General features: G+C 41.4%; 2 protein-coding genes across 10 annotated transcripts in view; one reads left to right on the forward strand and one right to left on the reverse strand.

Moving 5' to 3' along the window:
- Positions 1–266: 266 nt before the first annotated feature.
- Positions 267–19,714, reverse strand: med14 (mediator complex subunit 14). 4 transcript variants are annotated; one of them, XM_040149313.1, is made up of 30 exons: positions 19,688–19,714; positions 14,567–14,727; positions 13,984–14,010; positions 13,771–13,876; positions 12,967–13,140; positions 12,678–12,807; positions 12,415–12,543; positions 12,136–12,243; positions 11,066–11,198; positions 10,764–10,914; positions 10,541–10,652; positions 9,469–9,594; positions 9,139–9,217; positions 8,587–8,746; positions 8,217–8,411; positions 7,591–7,725; positions 7,391–7,467; positions 7,097–7,257; positions 6,631–6,777; positions 5,994–6,238; positions 5,491–5,760; positions 4,426–4,675; positions 3,426–3,548; positions 3,012–3,188; positions 2,634–2,872; positions 2,279–2,458; positions 1,845–1,952; positions 1,254–1,379; positions 943–1,132; positions 267–803 (listed from the first exon to the last, which is right to left on the reverse strand). In XM_040149313.1, exons 1-30 carry the CDS (start codon positions 19,697–19,699, stop codon positions 730–732), a joined length of 4,305 nt encoding a protein of 1,434 aa, XP_040005247.1. In that variant the 5' UTR covers positions 19,700–19,714; the 3' UTR covers positions 267–729. The 4 variants fall into 4 exon arrangements, with proteins under 4 accessions (XP_040005247.1, XP_040005248.1, XP_040005246.1 ...); XM_040149314.1 differs by lacking the exon at positions 19,688–19,714 and having other exon boundaries at positions 5,994–6,208; positions 14,567–15,116; XM_040149312.1 differs by lacking the exon at positions 19,688–19,714 and having other exon boundaries at positions 14,567–15,116.
- usp9 (ubiquitin specific peptidase 9) overlaps positions 19,071–19,904 on the forward strand; it is a 38,396-nt gene continuing 37,562 nt past the window's right edge. For 4 of the 6 annotated variants that reach the window (XM_040149305.1, XM_040149309.1, XM_040149310.1 and 1 more), the window contains exon 1: positions 19,071–19,469. The gene's annotated coding sequence lies outside the window, so the exon portion shown is untranslated. Of the gene's footprint in view, positions 19,470–19,532; positions 19,560–19,904 lie in introns of those variants that run through there. The other 2 variants (XM_040149307.1, XM_040149308.1) reach the window with 2 other exon arrangements.

A 19,904-nucleotide genomic window follows, 5' to 3' on the forward strand; every position in this document is an offset into this window, starting at 1 on the left:
ATAGCAAAGTCAGACAAGATGTCTCAAATCTTTCAATGAAGACTCAAAATTTGTCTTAATAAAATACAACTGGCTTATAAAGTTTGTCACAGTTTTACAGTATCCAAAATGAAAGTTTGAAATAAAAATTCAGAGGTCTTGACAGTGTAAAGGCAAGAAGACATTTAAATAGTGTGCTAAGGGATATATCTCCTGATACTACAATAATATCAATATGGCGCTGTAAAAAAAAAAAAAAAAAAAAAAACTGAAGACAAGGCTCTAGCAAAATTCTAACTCACCTGATTCTTTTCAACACTCAAATATACAACAATGTACATATTTTCGTAAACAACGTTAAATTCAATAGATAATCTTGTTTACAAGTGCACCTGAAGGAAAAAAATAACATTTATATCCTCTTGCATCAAATGCCCAGCTCGTCCGAGATCTAACTTAACAGCAAAACTCGTTTCTATCATGAATAGAGACCATAGTCCAAGACTGTACATATTTTACTCCCTTTCTTAACAGCAATTATTCATCAGGTCAAAAGTCCAGTGGCTGAAGCAGAGAGGACACATGCTGAATGAAATTCAGCATCAGCACGTGTTCAAAATCATGCTGAATTTTGATGTCTTGGGACCACAATCATTACTCTCCTGTTTGTTCTCAGCTCAGGGATGGACCCATCTTCGGTCTCAAAAGGACTCCCGTTGAGTTCCGGGACTGCTTCTGGATTTGTTGTTTCTACTGCCGCGTGCCGGGGGGTAGAGTGAGGCTGGCCATCAGCTCGTGAACACAAGCAAATATTGTACACTCACCTGAGAGAAAGACAAAAGAGCCAGTGTTAGCAAAGACATTTTGACATTTTGAAGTCTAGATACCAAAACAGAAATTGATAACATTTTTTGTGTACAGTAAATTATTCGGTGTTGAGTGGTTGGGGGTGCAGTCTCTCACCCTGTCTTGGAGGGTGCAGCTCATTGAACCTCTTAAAGATATTAGAGACCATGAGTGCTGCCGCCCCAGAGGAGCTGTGCTGTCTGGGGATGTCAGCCTGCTGAGTGAGGTTTGTGGCCATGTCGTACACAATGGGTACGATAATGTTCACTGGCTCCTGGGGCACTGGCATACGCTGGGTCAGCTGCAACTGTGAGCCAAAACAGGCCACATACACAGGGTTAGGTTGGTTAATGTGGTGCATCATTTGAAACACAGGTAGTGCATGACCTTTGTTCTGGTTTTAATTACGAGGCTCTGATTAGACTTACAAAGAAGAGCATCTTGGACTTGAGCACCACAGCGATGGTCCCAGGCGGGGCAATGGGAGGAGCACTGGGAGGGATGGTGAGACAGAACTGGACGTTCCACTTCAGCTGTGCAGCCTGGTCAGGGAACTGCAGAGAGGGGCAAGGCAAGTTTAAAACACAGAGGCAAATAAAAGTGCTTTACGTAAGGTGAAGAAATGCATCAAGAGGTAAGAAGGATGTTTAAACTGTCATAAAGTAGAGTGCAATCATTTCTTTCACTTCCACAACTATAGCGTGTGCGGTGTGGGCACACTTTCACACAAACTATACTGCAGCACACAGACGCACAAGAAAGGTTCATCATGGCGTATGGCTTACTTGTTTCATATCTTGTTGCGAGAGTTCAAAGAGGGTAAGGGTGTAAAGATACTGCTACGCAAATATACATGTTTTACATTTTGTGGAAAAATATATTGTTGAATACTTTAAAAAGATAATAAGTAGATAATAAGTACTCAATCACCCAAATAAACTGACAAGGCTCACACACAATCATAGTTAAATACATGAATACATGTAACAAACACTCTTATAAACAAACCAGCTACTCACCAGTTCGAGATTCATGATGCGCACACAGTCCCTAAGGATGTTAGTGGGTGCCCCCAGCAGCTTTGTGAAGGCATTCAGAGTGTTGTATTTGAAGGGAGGACCAGCAACCTAAAAAGACGACACCAGGAGAAGAATTAATTCATGACATTAGTGTAGGCATGTGTTCCTATGTGAGTCGCCTTAAAGGCGCAGTCCATGATACAAAAGTAAAACAGTGCATGGTATCCGTATTAAAAAATAAATAAATAAATCAGAATCAAAATGCAAGATTGGGACCAGTTATCACTGTCCAAGTAACAGACAGGAATTTTAATAGAAGAACTAACACTGTGAATTTTATTATGATCAGTTGAGAAAAAGTTTTAAATATTATTCAAGTATGTGTTTGAATATTTTATGAACTGGACCTTTAAGCTCATGCTGCCTTTACATACCCGTGTCTCAAAGAACTTTTCTAGAACCTGAAGCTCCTCCTGGGACCAGGGACCTGTGTTTTCTGGAGTGACTTTGAGTTGCAGCGTCTGGTAGTTCTTTGGGTTGAGAGCAACCCGGCACTTGAGCACGTCCGTCTTGAACATTATCACCCCAGGCTCATTAGAGTTCACAATGGACAACTGGAGGAGAGTTGACAGAGTAAGGGGAAGTGAGGGGAGTGCAGAACAGATAACAAAATTTAAGGGGGGAAACAAACAACAAACAAAAAAAAACAAAAACAAAAAAAACTTATAAACAAACAAAAAGGAAGTAATCATCCCATGTCCAAGTCAACATGATTTATGCAACACTCACGTTGGCTTCCTGCTGGATGATCCTCTGCAGGTGCCGTCTCATGATCACTGAACCCAGAAAGCGCTCCAGCGGCGAGCAGAGGTAGCTTCCTGCCAGGCCTGGTACCAGGCAGGGGGTGGGTGAGGGTAGCAGAAGCACATGCAAGGCATTGTGGGTGAGGATGGTAGGAATGGAGGCAGCCCAGGGGCGCTGAGGTAGTTTGCGGGGTGGAGGCATACTGGTAGGCATGACTTGTGAACCTAAAACAAAGAAAAAGATAAACATAATAATGTGTAAACATCATGTTTTGCATGGTAATTGAACTGGTTACATAAACAAGATAAGGAAAAAACTTTTTTCTTTAATAATGTGAGGCAACACTGAGAAAGAAGAACTTACTGGTCCCAGCACGTGGAGAATGAGGGTCAGGGATAGGTGAGTGTAGTGATGGGTTACCAGGAGACATGCCATGGATCCTTGCCCCAGGAGAAGGCCCTGAGACCTGGGGTGAGCCTGGCCACTGGCCCCTGTGACTAGGAGACACCATGGCATATGGAGAGCTGGGGTCCAGAGCACCTAGGTTAAAGCAGAGACAGCCATCAGCAACGCAGCAACACTTAACATACAACAATAAACACAGTCACATGAGTACACCACTGTGTGCCCACACTTTACAGGGTATTTGTCATATGCTTGCTTTTGTCTGGAGCCTACAATTGTCTAATGAAGATGTTAAGTTCAGCCCATTCCAGCCCTTGCCCAGCAGACCAGAATTACCACCAGGCCAGTATTCACGGCTACCCTTGTGCTTACCGTGGGGACTGGCAAAGCTGGTCTGGCCCATGGCTATGCCCAGAGAAGACGGAGATGGGGTGGGCCCAAAAGGAGAGGGTGCCCTCAGAGCCCCGCTAGGGGAGCCAGAGGCATGGATGTTCCCTGCACACACACACACACACACACACACACACACACACACACACACACACACACACACACAAACAAACACACACACAAACACACCAAAGGGCTCGTCAGACTCTGAGGTTGACAAGTTCTCCTCTCACACACATGCACGCACACTATCCCTATGGGGACCCTCACTGACATAATACATTCCTTAGCCCCTTACCCTTACCTTAAGCAACACAAATACATGCCTAACCCCAACCCTTACCCTAACCCTGACCTAAACCTAATTTTAACTTAATTCTAACCTGAACCCTGAAACTAGCTCTTAACCCTCAAAAAGCAGTCTCAACTCGTGGGGACCTCAATTTTAGTCCATACAGTGACACTAGTCCCCCTGGGTTAGTGTGCATTCAAGTTTAAGTCTCCACCAGGATATAAGATCAAGCACACACACATACATTCACTCGTGTACACACATGCTAAAGCTGGGCGGAAGGGCTGTAGCCTCTGGCTGGCGGGCTGAGATGGCGAGGAATGGAAGGAGCAGGACTAAATGCATGCTTTATTCCCTCTTTGCTGTGCAGTGTGTGCATTTTGCATGAAGAACACAACTGATTTCACAAAATTAAAATGGGCACACGTGGTTGCTCTTCCTCATTCTCTCTGACATACACACAATTTGCTCTTGCATCAAATGCACAAGTCAGCAGGAAGGTTGGTGAAAGTAATGTGATATATTCCAAAACAATGGTTTGTTGGTCATAAAGCTCTATGGCAGCTTGACAAGCTCAGATGACACAAACAAAACACACATGCACACTCGCTCTCTCTCTCACACACACACACACACACACACACACACACACACACACACACGAACATTGAGTACCATGTTTGCTATTACCTGGTGACTGGGTGGGCATCATGGATGGTGAAGGAGTTACATTAGCATGGTAATTTGGTGGTGGTGAAGTGAGAGGAGTATATACACCTCCCACACCCCCTCTCATTGTCTGCGGCTGCTGTTGAGCTTGCAGCTGGTTCTTCAGACTGTCCATCACGTCTACACCCACCGGTGAGGGTGGGTTGTCGTCTTCGTTGATGGAGCGCCTGCGAGCATCCTGATTGCTGTCTACAAACATGTTCAGGAATGTCTTGAAAGGGGAAAGAGTGAAAGGACAGTAGTTTATGTAAAAAGCTGGACCAAAAACATTTAAGTTGTTGAACATCAAACTTAATATTTGCATTACATTTACTTTTGGAATCTAGTTGTATTTTTTAGATGTGTTTTCACACTGGATTGCTGACAAGGGAAATATGCAGTTAGCTTAGCTTATCTTAGCATTGAGAGTGGAAACAGGGGTAAACAGCTAGCCTGGTAGTCCAAAGATAACAAAATACACCTCCCGGCACCCTTAAAGCTAAATATAACACTTCAAATATAATTTTAATCATAAACATAAGTGTTAAAACTGAAAAAAACAAAAAAAACAAAAAAAAACATTGTGGATTTATGTGGGGTTCTGTGTATGGCTTTATCTTGGTCAGCACAGTGACTTCCTGGAATTTCCACCAATAATTTGGCAATCTCATCACGATGACAAATCTCCAGAGGACTGACTCTTAGACATTTTTCTTAATTTTGCACAGAGCCAGAGACAGAGCCAGCTAAGCTAAGCTAATGCTGGAATAAGCTTCATATTTACTGTTCAGACATGAGATTGGTATCGATCTTCTTGTCTAACTCTTATCAAGTAAAGCAAATAAGTGTATTTCACAGAATGTCAGACTATTTTTTTGTACTACAATCAACAGGTCACAATTTCTGGTTTTCACAATCTCAAATGAGTGGCAGGGACTTTTCTGTTGGGCAGTTTACACAGAAACTTTAGTTAAAGAGGAGCTTATCTCCTTTTCCAGATGATGTCTGTTACTTAACACCACAACTATATGTCTGAGCCTGGCATACCTTGAGTCCCGGAGCAGGGTAGAAGCCTTCTACAATCTTAGTGTTGTCGAAGAGACTGTAAGCTCCATCTCTGATGGCTACAACTCCACGGCTGCGGCAGTAGATGTCGATGCAGTACATGTTTCGGAACGCCAGACGGATGTGTGTGGGTGACTGGGGTAAGATGGAGAAGCACTGGTAGGCAGTGTTGGTGCGCTGGGTCAGGCCTAGCATGGGCACTGTTGGTAGCTTGTTGATCGCATTCAGAGGGGCCTGTGTGTCGGAAAGCACCTGAGGAAGATGATAATTAGAAACATGAATGGAAAATTACAGTGACACCACAGAGAACATAACACAAACAAAGTAATGATTGCAAGTATTTTTAGAGCCACATGAAGAGCACAAAAAAAAAAACCCAGAATAAAAGAAAATTTAAGGAAAAGAATGCAAAACCTGAATCTAACATCTAACAAGTGCACATGTGCATGTTGTGGCTGCATTTTCATGACTGTGATACTGTGTACCTGCAGCAGCTGCATCACATTGGGGCTCTTGTTGAACATCTCCTGTAGCTGGTGGAGGATGATATTGTGGCAGTTGGAGCAGCCAGAGTTAGGCCCCACAGTGCCCAGGGCAAGGTGGAAACGTTGGCTGCTGGAGTTCCACTGGATGGTAACAGAGCTTCCCTTGGTGGTGCCGTAGCACAGCACCAGCTTACGGTAGTTGTACAGCCGCACTTCTGAAAACAGGCTCAGGTAAGATGGCATCTCTAGAAGGAAGCAGTCATATTATGCAGCTGCATTAAATTAATGTTTTTCTTTTGCCAAGAATTAATTCAGCACTGATGACACTGATAAATAAAGCCTGGGAATGCACTTAATGTGGAAATTTCTACGTACAGATCCCATTCAGCTCAAATTTACTGGAATAAAACAGATTATACTGCATTTTTAAATGTGATGTTACAACTGTTATTTCCCATTTTAACTTCAATGGACTTAAAAAATGTTTTCAACACAAAAACTAAACCTGATCAATAAAAACAATGTTTGATTTTACTTTACCTGTAACATACTGATCGATTTCAGATTAACTGACTGATCGAAGAGTAACAGTCATTGATTTACATGTTAAGTGCTTTTCAGACGAGCATGCATATACCTGGCAGCGCACGAGCGAAGTTGAGAACACACTGGTAGAGTTGACTGATGGCGTTCCAGTCATTAAGGAACATCTCTACAACCTTCCGACCACCCACCGGCTCCGACAGAGGGTTTTCATAGGTCAGATACACGTGCCGTGTGGATGCTAATAGAGGGAACAAATGGATTCATTTAGAGGGGGATGCAGATTTCCCTCATTCACATTAGGCCATATGTTAAGCAGAGCATGCAAGACATTCTCTGACAAATGGCTCACCTATAAAATAAATGCAGTTGATACTTTATTATATATTTTCTATTCTGACTAATGTTCTGTGTAACTCACTGTTACTGCTGCCAGTTTTGTGACAGGACACTTTAAAAAACATTTCTAATCTCAATAATATTTTCCTGCGTTAATTAAGGTTAAAGAAAAGAATGTCAACATTTAGTGATGAAGTGAGAACAGTGTACGTGGTGTGTACCTTGCTCCTTGTTGTGTGTGCTGTTGAGCGGAAAGTTGGCGAGCATCAGTTCAGCCACCCAGGTTCGGTTGTTCCTGCCTTGCAGCCGGAAGGTGCAGTCTAGTAGGGACCGCTCTAGAGCTCTCCTGGTCTCCTCTCCTACACCTTTACAGGGAGGAATCCTGCAGGATAAAACCAATACTCTATAACCTGACAATGGTTTTGACAGTTTATCATGCTTAAAAGAAAATTACATTAGGCTGTAATTGTGTACGTATAAATGCGCTCATGTGGGCTTGTGACTGTATGTATTACTTCAGTAGACGTATTGCATGACTGCTGCCGTCTCCCTCCACTTGGACACCCTGATTTGGAATCTCCATGTTGGACAGCTACTCAAAGAAAGACAGAAAGACATATGCAGAATTAGCCGGAAAACACAAGACTGGGATTGCCATGCTTGAAGTTTTTAAGTCAGGACACTTGATTCAAACTGTCTGAGAACTGTGACTTACCTCTGTTCTGAGGCCAATGAAAGGCATGTTGGTGTCACACATTGCTACTAGGTGAGCCAGCTCCTTGTTGAAGGCACACATTTCCCCAGATCGCTTAGGCTTCTTTGGCTCTAGGTCCCCCTGGTCTCCAGATATCTACAGAGCAAAAGGGACCAAAACAAAAAAAAAGCGTCAAAAGGACGTTTATTTGGCTTTATATATCCAGCTGAGCACATTTTTTTTTCTACCAATGCCTTGCCACACACAAGAAAGATGAACAGTACAAACAAACGCTTTATTTATACCTCCACAACAGGAGGTTATGTTGTAGCAATGCAGCCTACACACATAGCAACCTGAGCTTCACCAGAGATGGAGCATTTTATAATAACTATATAAACTATATAATAAATAGTAACTCTGGAATGTTATCATTGTATAATATGTCTTTGTCAGCTATGCCGTGTGGACAGCTTTTGAAGGTAGGCATAGCATTTACTTTTCCCACCGACATTTTCCTAGCTGCTCAAAACTGTCTAGTTCTAACCTCTAGGCCAGCACATCCATTAAAAGACACAGACATGCACGCAAAAAATCATTTGTGTATGACGAAATGCTATTTGTATGACTACTCTAGCACTGGCTACCTTTCTCTTAGTCCCAGGTCGGGCCCCTTTCCCTGTTGTAGTGTCCTGGACAAGGTGTTCTAGGTTGGGCTTGAAATGCTGCAGTAGTTGTGCACACGTGGGTCCATCCTCTCCTTCCAACTGAGATACAGACAGAAAGGAGTACTTGTACTGCAAGGCTGTGGGACTACTAGGCACTTCAAGCATTTCCACCACCTACAAAGAAGAGATGAGAAGTAGGAAAGAGAGGAGTTGAAATAATACAAGATGGAGATTAAGAGGGGGAACATAATAATGAAGGTCAATTCTAACTTTTTAACTTTGTTATGCAATTTTCTTAAGGTCATTTTTATTCAGCCCTTTTCAGGAACATACTGGTTAAGGAACTCACAATGTAGTACTGTGGAAGACGAGTGAGCTTAATGAAGAGTTTGTGTTTGGACAAGCTGCCAACGGGGTGAGAGGCTGAGTTGGAGAGGTGTAGGACATCAGTGCACACAGTGGGAAGGTGCTTCACAGACTGTCGACAGCGCTGCTCCCCCAACCAGAACCTGGCCAGAGACCAAGAAGAAAGAGTCAGTCTCTTAATGACAGCTAAGTTGCAGAAAGTCCAGGGTTCATGGCGTATAGTCATACTCAAAGGATTCGCATTGTTCACTAGTGCAGGACTCTAACAGCCCTGGCAATTCATCTCAACACCCATTTTGCCCCCTGCTTAGCTAAGTGTTCCAACTGACAGCTACTGCTACTGACTACAATTAGTCAATTTGGACAGGCTAGAAATAGGCGTCAGACTACAGCTCCTACTACTGACTATTTTCTGTCTACTGAACTGCTACTTCTCTCGCCTGTGCCAACAAAAAAAAAAAAAAAAGTACTTTTTACTCATAGCTCTGAATATATATTCTATGATCATAATTACTTGAGATGGAGGTGGACTTACTTCAGTTGTTGCAGCCAAGATATGATACGCTTCATATCGTCATTGATGGTCTTTTCAATGTCATCCAACATGGACTGATCTTTAGAGAGAGCACGTAAGGGTTTTATGTTCACAGAGCCGAGCATACAACAGAAAAAGTATAATCACAGAGAAACAAAGTATAATATTAAATCATCCTAGCAGAATTGCTGTTTATACAAAACCAAAACCCCCATACAAACAAAACCTTAACGATAAAACTTTTTTTTTTTTTTTTTGTTATTGTGTTGTTCTGAATTAAACAAAAAAACATAAAAAAACACTTGTGAGTCAATGTTTGTTCCTACATACCTAATCCATACAGCATGGGCTGGAACATGCCAGAGTGCAGGTCTACAAATATGTGTAAGCACTCTGAACGACCACAGGGCTCAAGTATTGGAATAACAAGTGTGGGTAGAGCAGTCTCGATGAATGCTGAAATAAACAAACACACACTTAAATATCTCTTTTCAATATAGCAGAAGGCTCAAAAACATGGTTACAGTACATTAACTGACCGAAGGAGAATGGAAGAAGCACTGAGAGCACATCTCTATGAGCTAATGGGAATTTTGAACATGCAGCTTATCATAATTAAAGGATAGCTTCACAGTTTTTCAAGTCTCAAAGCAATGCATGTCCATATGAACACTGAAAAAGTTTTCACTTGCTGTAATCCTTTCTCCTTTTTATGCTGGTCATTAAAGATCCATTCCTAAAGCAATTTAAATGCATTTATGGGGACAAATTTAATAGCCCTCCTTTTGTATGAAGCTTCAGCAGTGTGCATTAATAGAATCAAGCTAGTATCTTCCTACGTTCAGGTGTTTTTATTGCAAATAACCTGAGCTGCCGTAGAAGGATAACCCCAAGAGGGAATTTCGAACTACAATGACTGTTATGTTATGGAAGATAATTATTTGGTTTGGCCAACTCAGACCGCCAACTTCAGATAAACTTTTACATTTATATTTACATTTTAATACAGAACAGGGACTTCAAATTTTGTCTCCCATCACTTACATAAGCAGCTCATTAGAGAGGACTCTCTTAATGCACAGCATGAACAGGTTGAATGATTACAGCAATCAAAACCTCTTTCACTCTTATGGGCACCTGACAATTGTTTTTAGACACACTTGAAAAATTGTGAACTTGTCCTTTAAGACCATGACAATCCTGCCATTACCTAATTTTCAAGGTTAAAATTAGGCCTTCTGCCTCCTAAGCAATGGCTCTCTTTTCAACTTATGCAACTGTTTCACTGATTGGCACAAGGCTACAGCTGCTGCTGAAGACAACACTGGTTTCTGGGGGTTTGCTAAAATATCTAAAAATGTGTGAAATGTTCTAATGATGAGAAAGTAGAGTAAATACGTACAGTTGTCATTGGGATTACTGGCCTTTAGAATGGCCTTCAGTTCCTGTAGCTTCTGATGGGACCTTGCATGCACACTGTCGATCAAAAGTTTTTCTACTGACAGATGATCAATCTACAGAATGAGTGACAGAAAACAAACATTATTAAATTTTAAGATGTTTGCACAATAAGCTATACTGACCTATACTTTATATTGGACCAAGAACATTAGTGTCAACTTTACCCTCATAGCTCTCTCCATTAATTTGGAGTCACAGGCAGGGAGAGGAGGTTCATGAGATATTTGCAATGGCTTAGATCCATCCGATTCATCAATCTTGATAGTGACTTTATGTACGGATGCTGTACCCGTTTTCCTACCCAAAACCTGTTGGCTGGAGAAACAAAATGAAAGGGAAACAGAAAAAAAAAGGGTCAGTATGGGTTAGTAGTAGTATAGGTGCAGCCACTGGTATCAAAAAGGCAAGCATGTGTGTAAATGAATGTGTACATGTCCATTAATGTGACTGAGATTTAACGTCTTACTTCCAGACAGTGAGTGTGAGGTATTTTGCAGGCATATATCTCTCCTCCTGCACCAGGTCTCCCCATCGCTCTCTGATCAGCATCAGAGTCTGAGAGTGAAGCACCTCTAGCTGCAGTGACAGACAGAAGGAGTCTGGAAACAATGTGGTTAAAGGAAACACAGTCTTGGAAAGCAAAAAGTCCAGGTGAATAGAGATAAAGAATTATACACATCTTTCCATTAACATTCAAAACGCACTCACACACATATCCTCGAGACACATACACTTTGTTGGTAAAAGGGGTATTTGTGCCCAACACAGACTGCTCTTTGACACATTTAGCTGCACTGCTAGTGTCGGTGGGGGAAAGGCAGAGCAGAGATGTACTGATGTAGCATTGTGATTAGCAAGGTTGTGCTCAGCTTGCATGCTTGATTAGGGTCTTTGATATTAGCATGAATGCTAACAAGCTGTTGTTTCTCTCTACATCTTACCACAGACTAATATGTGTAAGGCGTCTGATCAGAACAAATCATCTCATTTCTTCCTATATGTATAAGTTACTACAGCGAGAAAAATTGCATGTTTATCACTGCCTGACAATCATCTAACAAATTATAGTTGATTGCTTTTCGTGATGACATGATGTGACACTTGTATTTTGTAGAAAATGTACTTTTGTTGAAATTTTCCAAAATCAAGGACAGTAAAGTACAGTATCAGCAGGCGCTGAAACACACAACTTCACAAGGAATTAATTACACCTCACATGACCTGGCTGTGTGACAGGTTATAGTGAAAACAGTGCTGCCCTTTCCCTATCAGTAACAAACAGCAGCTGTGTTGTTTGAGAATTAATGAGAAAAGAGGGGCTTAAGAAAGATGCAATTCTGCAGCTGTGTTTCTCATTGGAATGCTGCACCAGTCTGCTTGACCAGTCAATACTCTATACGCTCCGACACACACTCCTGCCCTACTGCAGTAGTTCACAGCAGTGTGGGACAAAAGCCAAGGTAGGTTGCAGGCAGGAAATACACAAAATGCCTGTGTATGTGTGCAGATAGACAACCTCAGCCAAAGAAAGGATACGCAAACAGTTGTACATGTCCTGTAGGGGTTTTTCATCTGCGCAAAGACGTGCCTGGACCAACTCATGAATGAAGTTCACCTGCAAACTGTGGACCAAAGCTCGGCCATCTGTCAATACAAGGGGGATGGGGGAATAGATTAAACGTGGGAATGGGGTGACAACAAACCAGTTGAGAGGAAAAGGAAAGGTAAAAATATTAGCAATTAAGTATAGTGGCTATCAGCTTCTCAATGGTATCCATTGTGGTGTGCAAAAGACTGGATGACTGCATGCTTTACCTCCAGTTTCTTTGTCCTCCACCAAAATCTCCAGCTTCAGCAGCCTCCAGGGAATATCAGGGTCATCGCCCATCACGGTCAAAGTGGCCTCAAACTCTCCCTCAACACGAAACTTTACACGTCCATTAGCTACACAAATATACACAGAAGCAAACACACATAAGATCCTCTCCTTTCCTCCTTTACAGCTGGAAACAAACTGCTAATTGAGCTATAAGAATGGCTAGCAGTTATACCAGTGACGGTTCACACAAGCTGCTTACCAACTGTGAGGTTTGCTAGCTGGGGTGGTAAGTCTGTGGTGACAAGGCGGTGTCGCAGAATCTGATTTAGCTGGTTCAGGGTGGTCTGCTTTTCAGCCTTAGTAATGGGGTCTGGAGGAATGATCTTATCCTACATATTGACATAGACATAGAAACAAATGTCTTAAGATACCAAACGTACACAAGAGAAAGTTGTTTAAAGCCACAAGTTTGAAATCCAAACATCTTTTCATACAAGACTATAGATTAGCAGTCTTAGCAGGCAGCGAAAGAAGTTTAACAAACTTACTCGTATGCATGTGGGCAAGCGTGGGTATGAGCCTGTGGTGAGCACATCGATGGCGAAGGGGATGGCAAAGCTGGGCAAACGGGCATGAACCAGTGCATCTCTGGCCAGTGATGCCAGCCTATCAGCTGTATCCACAAACAAGATGGTCTGCTGATCCAAGAAGCTGGAGATCATCTGTTATCGTGGATACGAAGTGAGAGCAGTAAGAGTAAGTTGATTTTGTGTGCCGGTGTACACAAGGCAATTTGCAATGTATTATCAGAATCAACCTATAAAGAGTGATATCAAGGTAGTCAAATTACACACAACACTTAGAGAGAAAGGTTCATATGTACCTTCTTAACTTTAAAGCCACCTTTGGTAAACTTCCCAATTACCTTAGTGAAATTCTTTCTCCTGTTTCTGACAACTACAAGACCGGATTTTTTAGATGGATAATCTCCAGTGTCCCTAAAGTCTGCTCAGAACTTGGTAACACTGTATTTTCTTATTGTGAACGCTGGGCTTGGAAAATTTTCAAGAAAAATTTTGTCTGAAAATACTGCCCTCATATCCGGCATCACATTCAAAACATGTTTCATGAGGTTTTAAATAGTCAAGTTTTATCGCTCTCATGTCTCTCAGGACTTGCTTTGTTGTGTTATATGTTAATGTTGTAAATTAGTCATGCGTGTTCTTATGTAACTATGTTACATCTTTCTTACAATGCTATTTTGGCCAGGTCTCTTGAAAAAGTAATGTACATTGAGAGTCTTCCTGGTTAAATAAAGAGTAAATAAATAGAAAATAAATAAAACAACATACCGCACACTTCTCAACTTTCCCTGCATTGCTTGCCCACTTTACCAGGGCTAGCAGACGCACAAACAGCTGCCTGGTGCGACTGGCAAACTGGACAATCTCAATTTTCCTGAAAAGCGAACACAAGATAAATGTTAAAAATAAATCCAAAACAACAGCCTATCAGAATGGAGTGAAGGGATAAAGATTTTCTGAATGAAAGGTTAAGACACACACCTCTCCATGTCCGTTTTTCTGGGAAGTCTGGGGAAAAAAAAAAAAAAAACAACAACATAAAGACGTTTTATTACTGCCATTATCCTCATCCTTAAAGTAGATAAACACCCCAGCATGTTACAATCCTACACTGTGCATCCATGATATGCTTGGATCAGACCAAATGAAACTGTTCCTCTTTTCAGTTTACAATTGGGAGAGGAAGAACTGGCTTTCTGACAGCAGACTCATACAAGTGGTCCATGATCAACCCACATATTCATCGCCCCACACAAACACACACGCTTATCTTAGATAAATAACCATTAGCCAACTCTAACTTTAGGAGCTCTGGTGTGTTGTTTACCGGTACGCCCACTCACATCTCACTAGCTATCTGTGCTATCTGCTTTGCAATCACCATCCATATGAAAGGCACCCCCTAATTTTTCTATCAGTCCCAAATGTGCACTTTTGGTGGACCCGTTAGTGTTTGTTTTCGTGTCTGAATGAGGAGCAACGTCTCAGTTTACCAACGTTAGCTTATTAGCCCGCCAGTTAACCTAGTTAGCTTTGCGGCCTACAAAGGTAAAATGTTACTTACAGTTCTGCCAGCAGGGTAATTTCATGGTAGGTCCTCTGGAGAAGAAACTCAATTAGCAGGCTCAGTCGGATACCGTGCGTGGCCTGGGCCCCGGGTGGTGGTGGCTGTGGACCCGAGACTACCGGACCTCCGAGTGGGACGAGCTGCCCGTCTGACCCAATCTGCACCGGAGCCATTTTACAATGACGATACAGACGAGTTAGCTACGGCGACGCACACCCAGCGTTACAACGGAAAACTATTGAGCTGTAGTGGCTAACTCCTCGCGAAAATATTTTTTTTCGTAGTCTCACAACATTTCTGTCACGACACGAGTTTCTCGGCATGGACTTGGTTCCACTGTTCGGCAGAAAAACTCAACAAATACACTAAATCTGGTAACTCATTACGGTGAAGACTCAGCGCCGCTCAGCCGCCATCTTTGCTTTCGCGAATGATCCGGTGAGAAAGAAAACGCAGACAGGAGCCTTGAGGAGCGAGATTCGCGAATGTACCCTCACAACTGTGTGTCAAATCAGGCCGAAGGGGATATCTGTTGGACCACACAATTTGTATAATGCCAGGTTTAAAATGCCAGGCGAGTGTGTAATGCTGCATGTTTACGGCCTTAGTTTGACAGCTTGTATTAGTCTGCCATTTATTGATGAACGAATTTGCTAATCTGTTCCCCTGGTAACAGAATACGTTGACCACAGTGTTGGATTCAGATCATTTACTTAAGTGAAAGTATTAATACCCCATTTTAAAAATACTCCATTACAAGTCAAAGTCCTGCAATGAAAATGTTACTTAAGTAAAAGTATGTAAATATTCTCTGGAAAATGCTCTTAAATTATTACTCAATGCAGAGAAACGCCCCCTGTGAGTGTATATAAAGTATAGTATATATAGTTTTGGTAGTATATCTAATAATTTAATGATATTCACTCAGTTAATTTAATCAACACCTTTATGAAACAATTTCAGCTCAAACTGAACATTTAAAACCTTCATGAAGGGAGGATTTATTGCAGGACTGCTATGTAAGACTGCACTAGTTTTAGCTAGGTGTACCTAATAAACTGTCAACTGTATAGTATAGTGTATAGTATATAGTATATCTTGTGTCCTGAATTGTATTTACTCATGCATAAATGTTTAAGCAGAATGTTACTCTAGCTGTTTGAGGTGGAGCTCATTTTTAACCATTTTGTATAAGGATGCAACTAATGATCTTTTTCATAATGGATTAATAAACTGATTATTTTTCTTGATCAGTCCATTTATTCTGGTGAGAAATGTCCAACACAATTACCCAGGGCCCTTGAAAAGTCTTGTTCTGTTTGACCAATAGTCAAACGAAACAGTGAAGTGTATTTTATGCTGAGGAAAAGCAGAAAGTCGCTAAATTGAAGAAGCTAAAATCATGAAATGTTTGGCATTTTTGTATGAAAAATCAAAACAATCACTGATTAATTGTTTTATAATTTACTATCAACTAGCTTATTAACTGACTAATAGTTAAAGCTTTTGTTGTATCATCTGAGTAGTATATCTGGAGGTGTGAATAGATCTGTTGTCTTCCTGTAAAGTATTTCCCACTAATCCTTCCGTGTATCATCTCCATTGTAAAAACCTGTAGAGAACACCTTATATAGACATATAAAAGATATGCAAAAAGATGGGAAACACATGGGATTGGTTCTGTATTTTCTGTTATCTCATTTACTGACTTCCTCCGACACATTTTGTAAATATGATGCTGTCCTTTTGGTGAAAGATTATTCTGCCCTCAGGGCATTGTGTACAATCCCCAAAACGGTCACTTAACATATACATGACGCCAGCAATATTGCAGTTTTATGTCTGATGAAAGGGGCTCATATTGTTCTCATTAGCACCCACCACCTTCGGGGCTTCGAAGGGTGGGGGAGTATTCAGCATTTAAGCACACAGACGCACACAACACATTTGGTTTGGCCGAAAAGACTGACAAACAGACGCATATTAAAATGGCTCCAAGAAGCAGTTTTTGAAATCAAACACAAGTGAGCTTAAAACATTGTCATCCCTAAATGTCGGTAGTGAATTTGTCATAAATTAAATGTGCCCCTTCAAGCCCTAATTCCTGGCAGCTGCTTGTTTGCTGCAGCTGTGAGCAAGCAGAGTCTTTAGATAAATTGAAACCCCTGTACATTGTAGTAGAATTAGTACGCATGCCCTGTGGTACATACCAAATTGGAAAATCTCTCTAATTTGCGAGTGCTTAGGGTGTTGATTTAGCTAAAGTTTGAGGCTTTAGTTTGTGATTTTGTGTCCTAGAATATTTAACTTTAAACCAACCACCCACAGTTTCAACCAAAGCCAAACATTTCAAGTTGAATTATATTTATTGCAGGGCTATTACAGTTAGGTTTATAAGTATTTGGACATTGACACAATTTTCATAATTTTGCCTCTGTACACCACCACAATGGATTTGAAATGAATACATCAAGATATGATTGAACTGTATACTTTCAGCTATTAATTCAAGGGTTTTAACAAAAAAAATCCCATTAACCATTTGGGAACTACAGATATTTCTAGACAGAGTCCCTAATTTTCAGAGACTTAAAAGTAATTGGACAGTTGACTGCCCATCAGCTTCATGGCCAGGTATGGTCTGTTCCCTTGTTACTTCATGACAAACTAAGCAGATAAAAGGTTTTGAGTTGATTCCAACTGTTGAATTTGCATTTGGTAGCTCTTCATGGGAGCTCTCAATATATGGTCCAAAGAGGTGTCAAAAGATGGCAGAAACATTAGGAGTGACCCAATCAACAGTTTGGTACATTCTTAAAAAGTAGGAATATACTGGCTAGTTCAGCAACACCAAAAGGCCTCGAAGACAACTGAAGACAACTGAAGTGGATGATGGCAGAATTCTTTCCTTGCTGAAGAAAAACCCCTTCACAACATCTTGCCAGGTCAAGAACATTCTTGAGGAGGAAGGCGAATCATTGTCAAAGTCATTCATCAAGAGACGCTTTTCTGAATGTAAATACAGAGGGTTTACCACAAGGTGCAAACCAATGGTAACACTCAGGAACAGAAGAGCCAGATTATACTTTGCCAGAAAACATCTAAAAAAGACTGCCCAGTTCTGGGACAAGATTCTTTGGAAAGATGAAACCAAGATGAACTTTTACCGGAATGATGGGAAGAGAAGAGTATGAAGAAGGAAATGAACAGCTCACGATCCAAAGCGTACCACATCATCTGTCAAACGTGGTGGAGGCAGTGTTATGGAATGGGCTGCCAATGGAACTGGGTCACTTGGGTTTATTGATGATGTGACTGCTGATAGCAGTAGCAGGATGAATTCTGAAATGTATAGGGCTATACTATCTGCTCAGATTCAGACAAATACTGCAAAGCTGATAGGATGGTGCTTCTGAGTAAAGAAGGAAAATGACCCAAAACATACAGCGAAAGCAACCGAAGAGCTTCTCAAGGCAAAGAAATGGAATATTCCTCAATGGCCAAGTCAGTCACCTCACCTCAACCAAATTGAGCATGTGTTTCACCTACTGAAGACAAAACTAAGGGCAAAACAGAAAGCACAAAACTGAAGACCCACAAACAAGCAGCAAGTGAAGGCAGCTGCAGTAAAGCCGTGGCAAAGCATCTCAAGTGAGGAAACTCAGCATTTGGTGATGTCCATTGGTTCCAGACTTCGGGCATTAATTGACTGCAAAGGATTTTCATCCAAGTATTAAAAATAATCTTTATATTTATAATTATGTTGGTACGTCCAATTAGTTTAGACCTTCTGAAAATGAAGGACTATGTAGAAAGGTGGCTGCAATTCCTAAACGGTTATTGCAATATTTTTCCAAACAGGTTAAACTTTGGAAGACACACACTCTATTTAGCCTCAGGACTGTGGATTTTGACCCCATGTCAATTACACTGAAATCACTTCAGGAGAGGATTTCTTAATGGTCATTAAGAACAGGACGAATGAGTACAACAAGACAAACTCTGTTTCAATGCTCATATGGGCTGTCCGGAAAAGTTGTGAAGCTATCGTTTAATCCAGCCATAATTAAGCCAAATCTTCCAAAGCTAAATCATAGTTTATTTGTTTTAAACACAATTTTTCCATAACGAAGTAGTCTTGGTTAACTTTTGGGGATATAGTTGTCCATGAGGTACAGTTAAGTTTCTCCCTTCCATTTTCTTCCAACCGTACCCTCCCTGATAAATTCTGAAATTAAAGTTTGTGCTTACTTTTAAATTTGCGTTCTGTTATTTTTAATTTTTATGAAAAGATTACCAGTTGACATATGACCATCCCGCGCGATAGGAGGCGATATAGTCAGGTGCTCCAGGTTGCTCGGCTTTTTTCCCTCCTGGTTTTAACTAAACTACGGATCGGACGTCACTGCTGGAACCGGAGTCGCTTATCGGAATTGACAGTTTTTTTTTTTTGGTTTTTTTTTTTTTTTGCCCTTTCCATTCAGCGGCTGTTGTGTTTTCTGAACAGCACTCAGTTGCCGTGCAAACTAGCTCACCGACAACGCTGACTACTGGAGTTCAAGGAATCGTCTGGCCTGTTTTTTACTGAGCAGCATTTGTGTCCGACTGCGCTTCCGCCATGTTGAACTGATTCAAGTTGTGAGTGACTGCTGGGACCGAAGTGACAAGCCCTAGAAATCGGACTAGACAGAGTTAGGGGGGCCGTTACCGCGCCGGTGACGCAGGAAAAACACCCAGAAGCAGGGGCAAAAAGCTGTAGGAATTAGATCTTTCTAGTAACAGGTTTGTGTCCTACGAAACTGTCACCGATATAGGCCACGTTTATGTAATATACGACGACACCATCGTTCAAGGCTGGACGTAGCCCGTGAATAGAGGGGGAAGTCATATCAAATTCCTGGTGAGTTGTTAGCTAACTAGCTCGGTACGCTGGCTGGTGATTGTTAGCTGGCTGCTGCTACTATTAGCGTCAGCTGGTTGTGAATGCAAGGTAACATTGCTGCATTTGGGTTACTTGTGTTATTGAGTAGCTGTCGGTTTTTTCTTTGTTAGCTGCTGCTCATTGAGTCTTTGACAATGTCAGTGCGATTAAACTGCAATTCATGGTCTTAACAGTACCTGAGGTCTCATTAGCTCACCCCGCTAGATTCACTGAAGCAAAGCTAGCGTTAGCTACCCGCAGATAGTCCTCGGCACTGTCTACAGACTGACAAGGAACATTTCCTTGAAACGTATCATGTTTACAAGTTACTGAAATTTAATTATCCTCCCGTCACCATTTTTTATATTCCATGAATAATAGCTTTATCAAAACCACATTCCAGTCAACATTATG

Source organism: Xiphias gladius, chromosome 16, assembly GCF_016859285.1.
Source record: "Xiphias gladius isolate SHS-SW01 ecotype Sanya breed wild chromosome 16, ASM1685928v1, whole genome shotgun sequence".
Taxonomy (NCBI): domain Eukaryota; kingdom Metazoa; phylum Chordata; class Actinopteri; order Istiophoriformes; family Xiphiidae; genus Xiphias; species Xiphias gladius.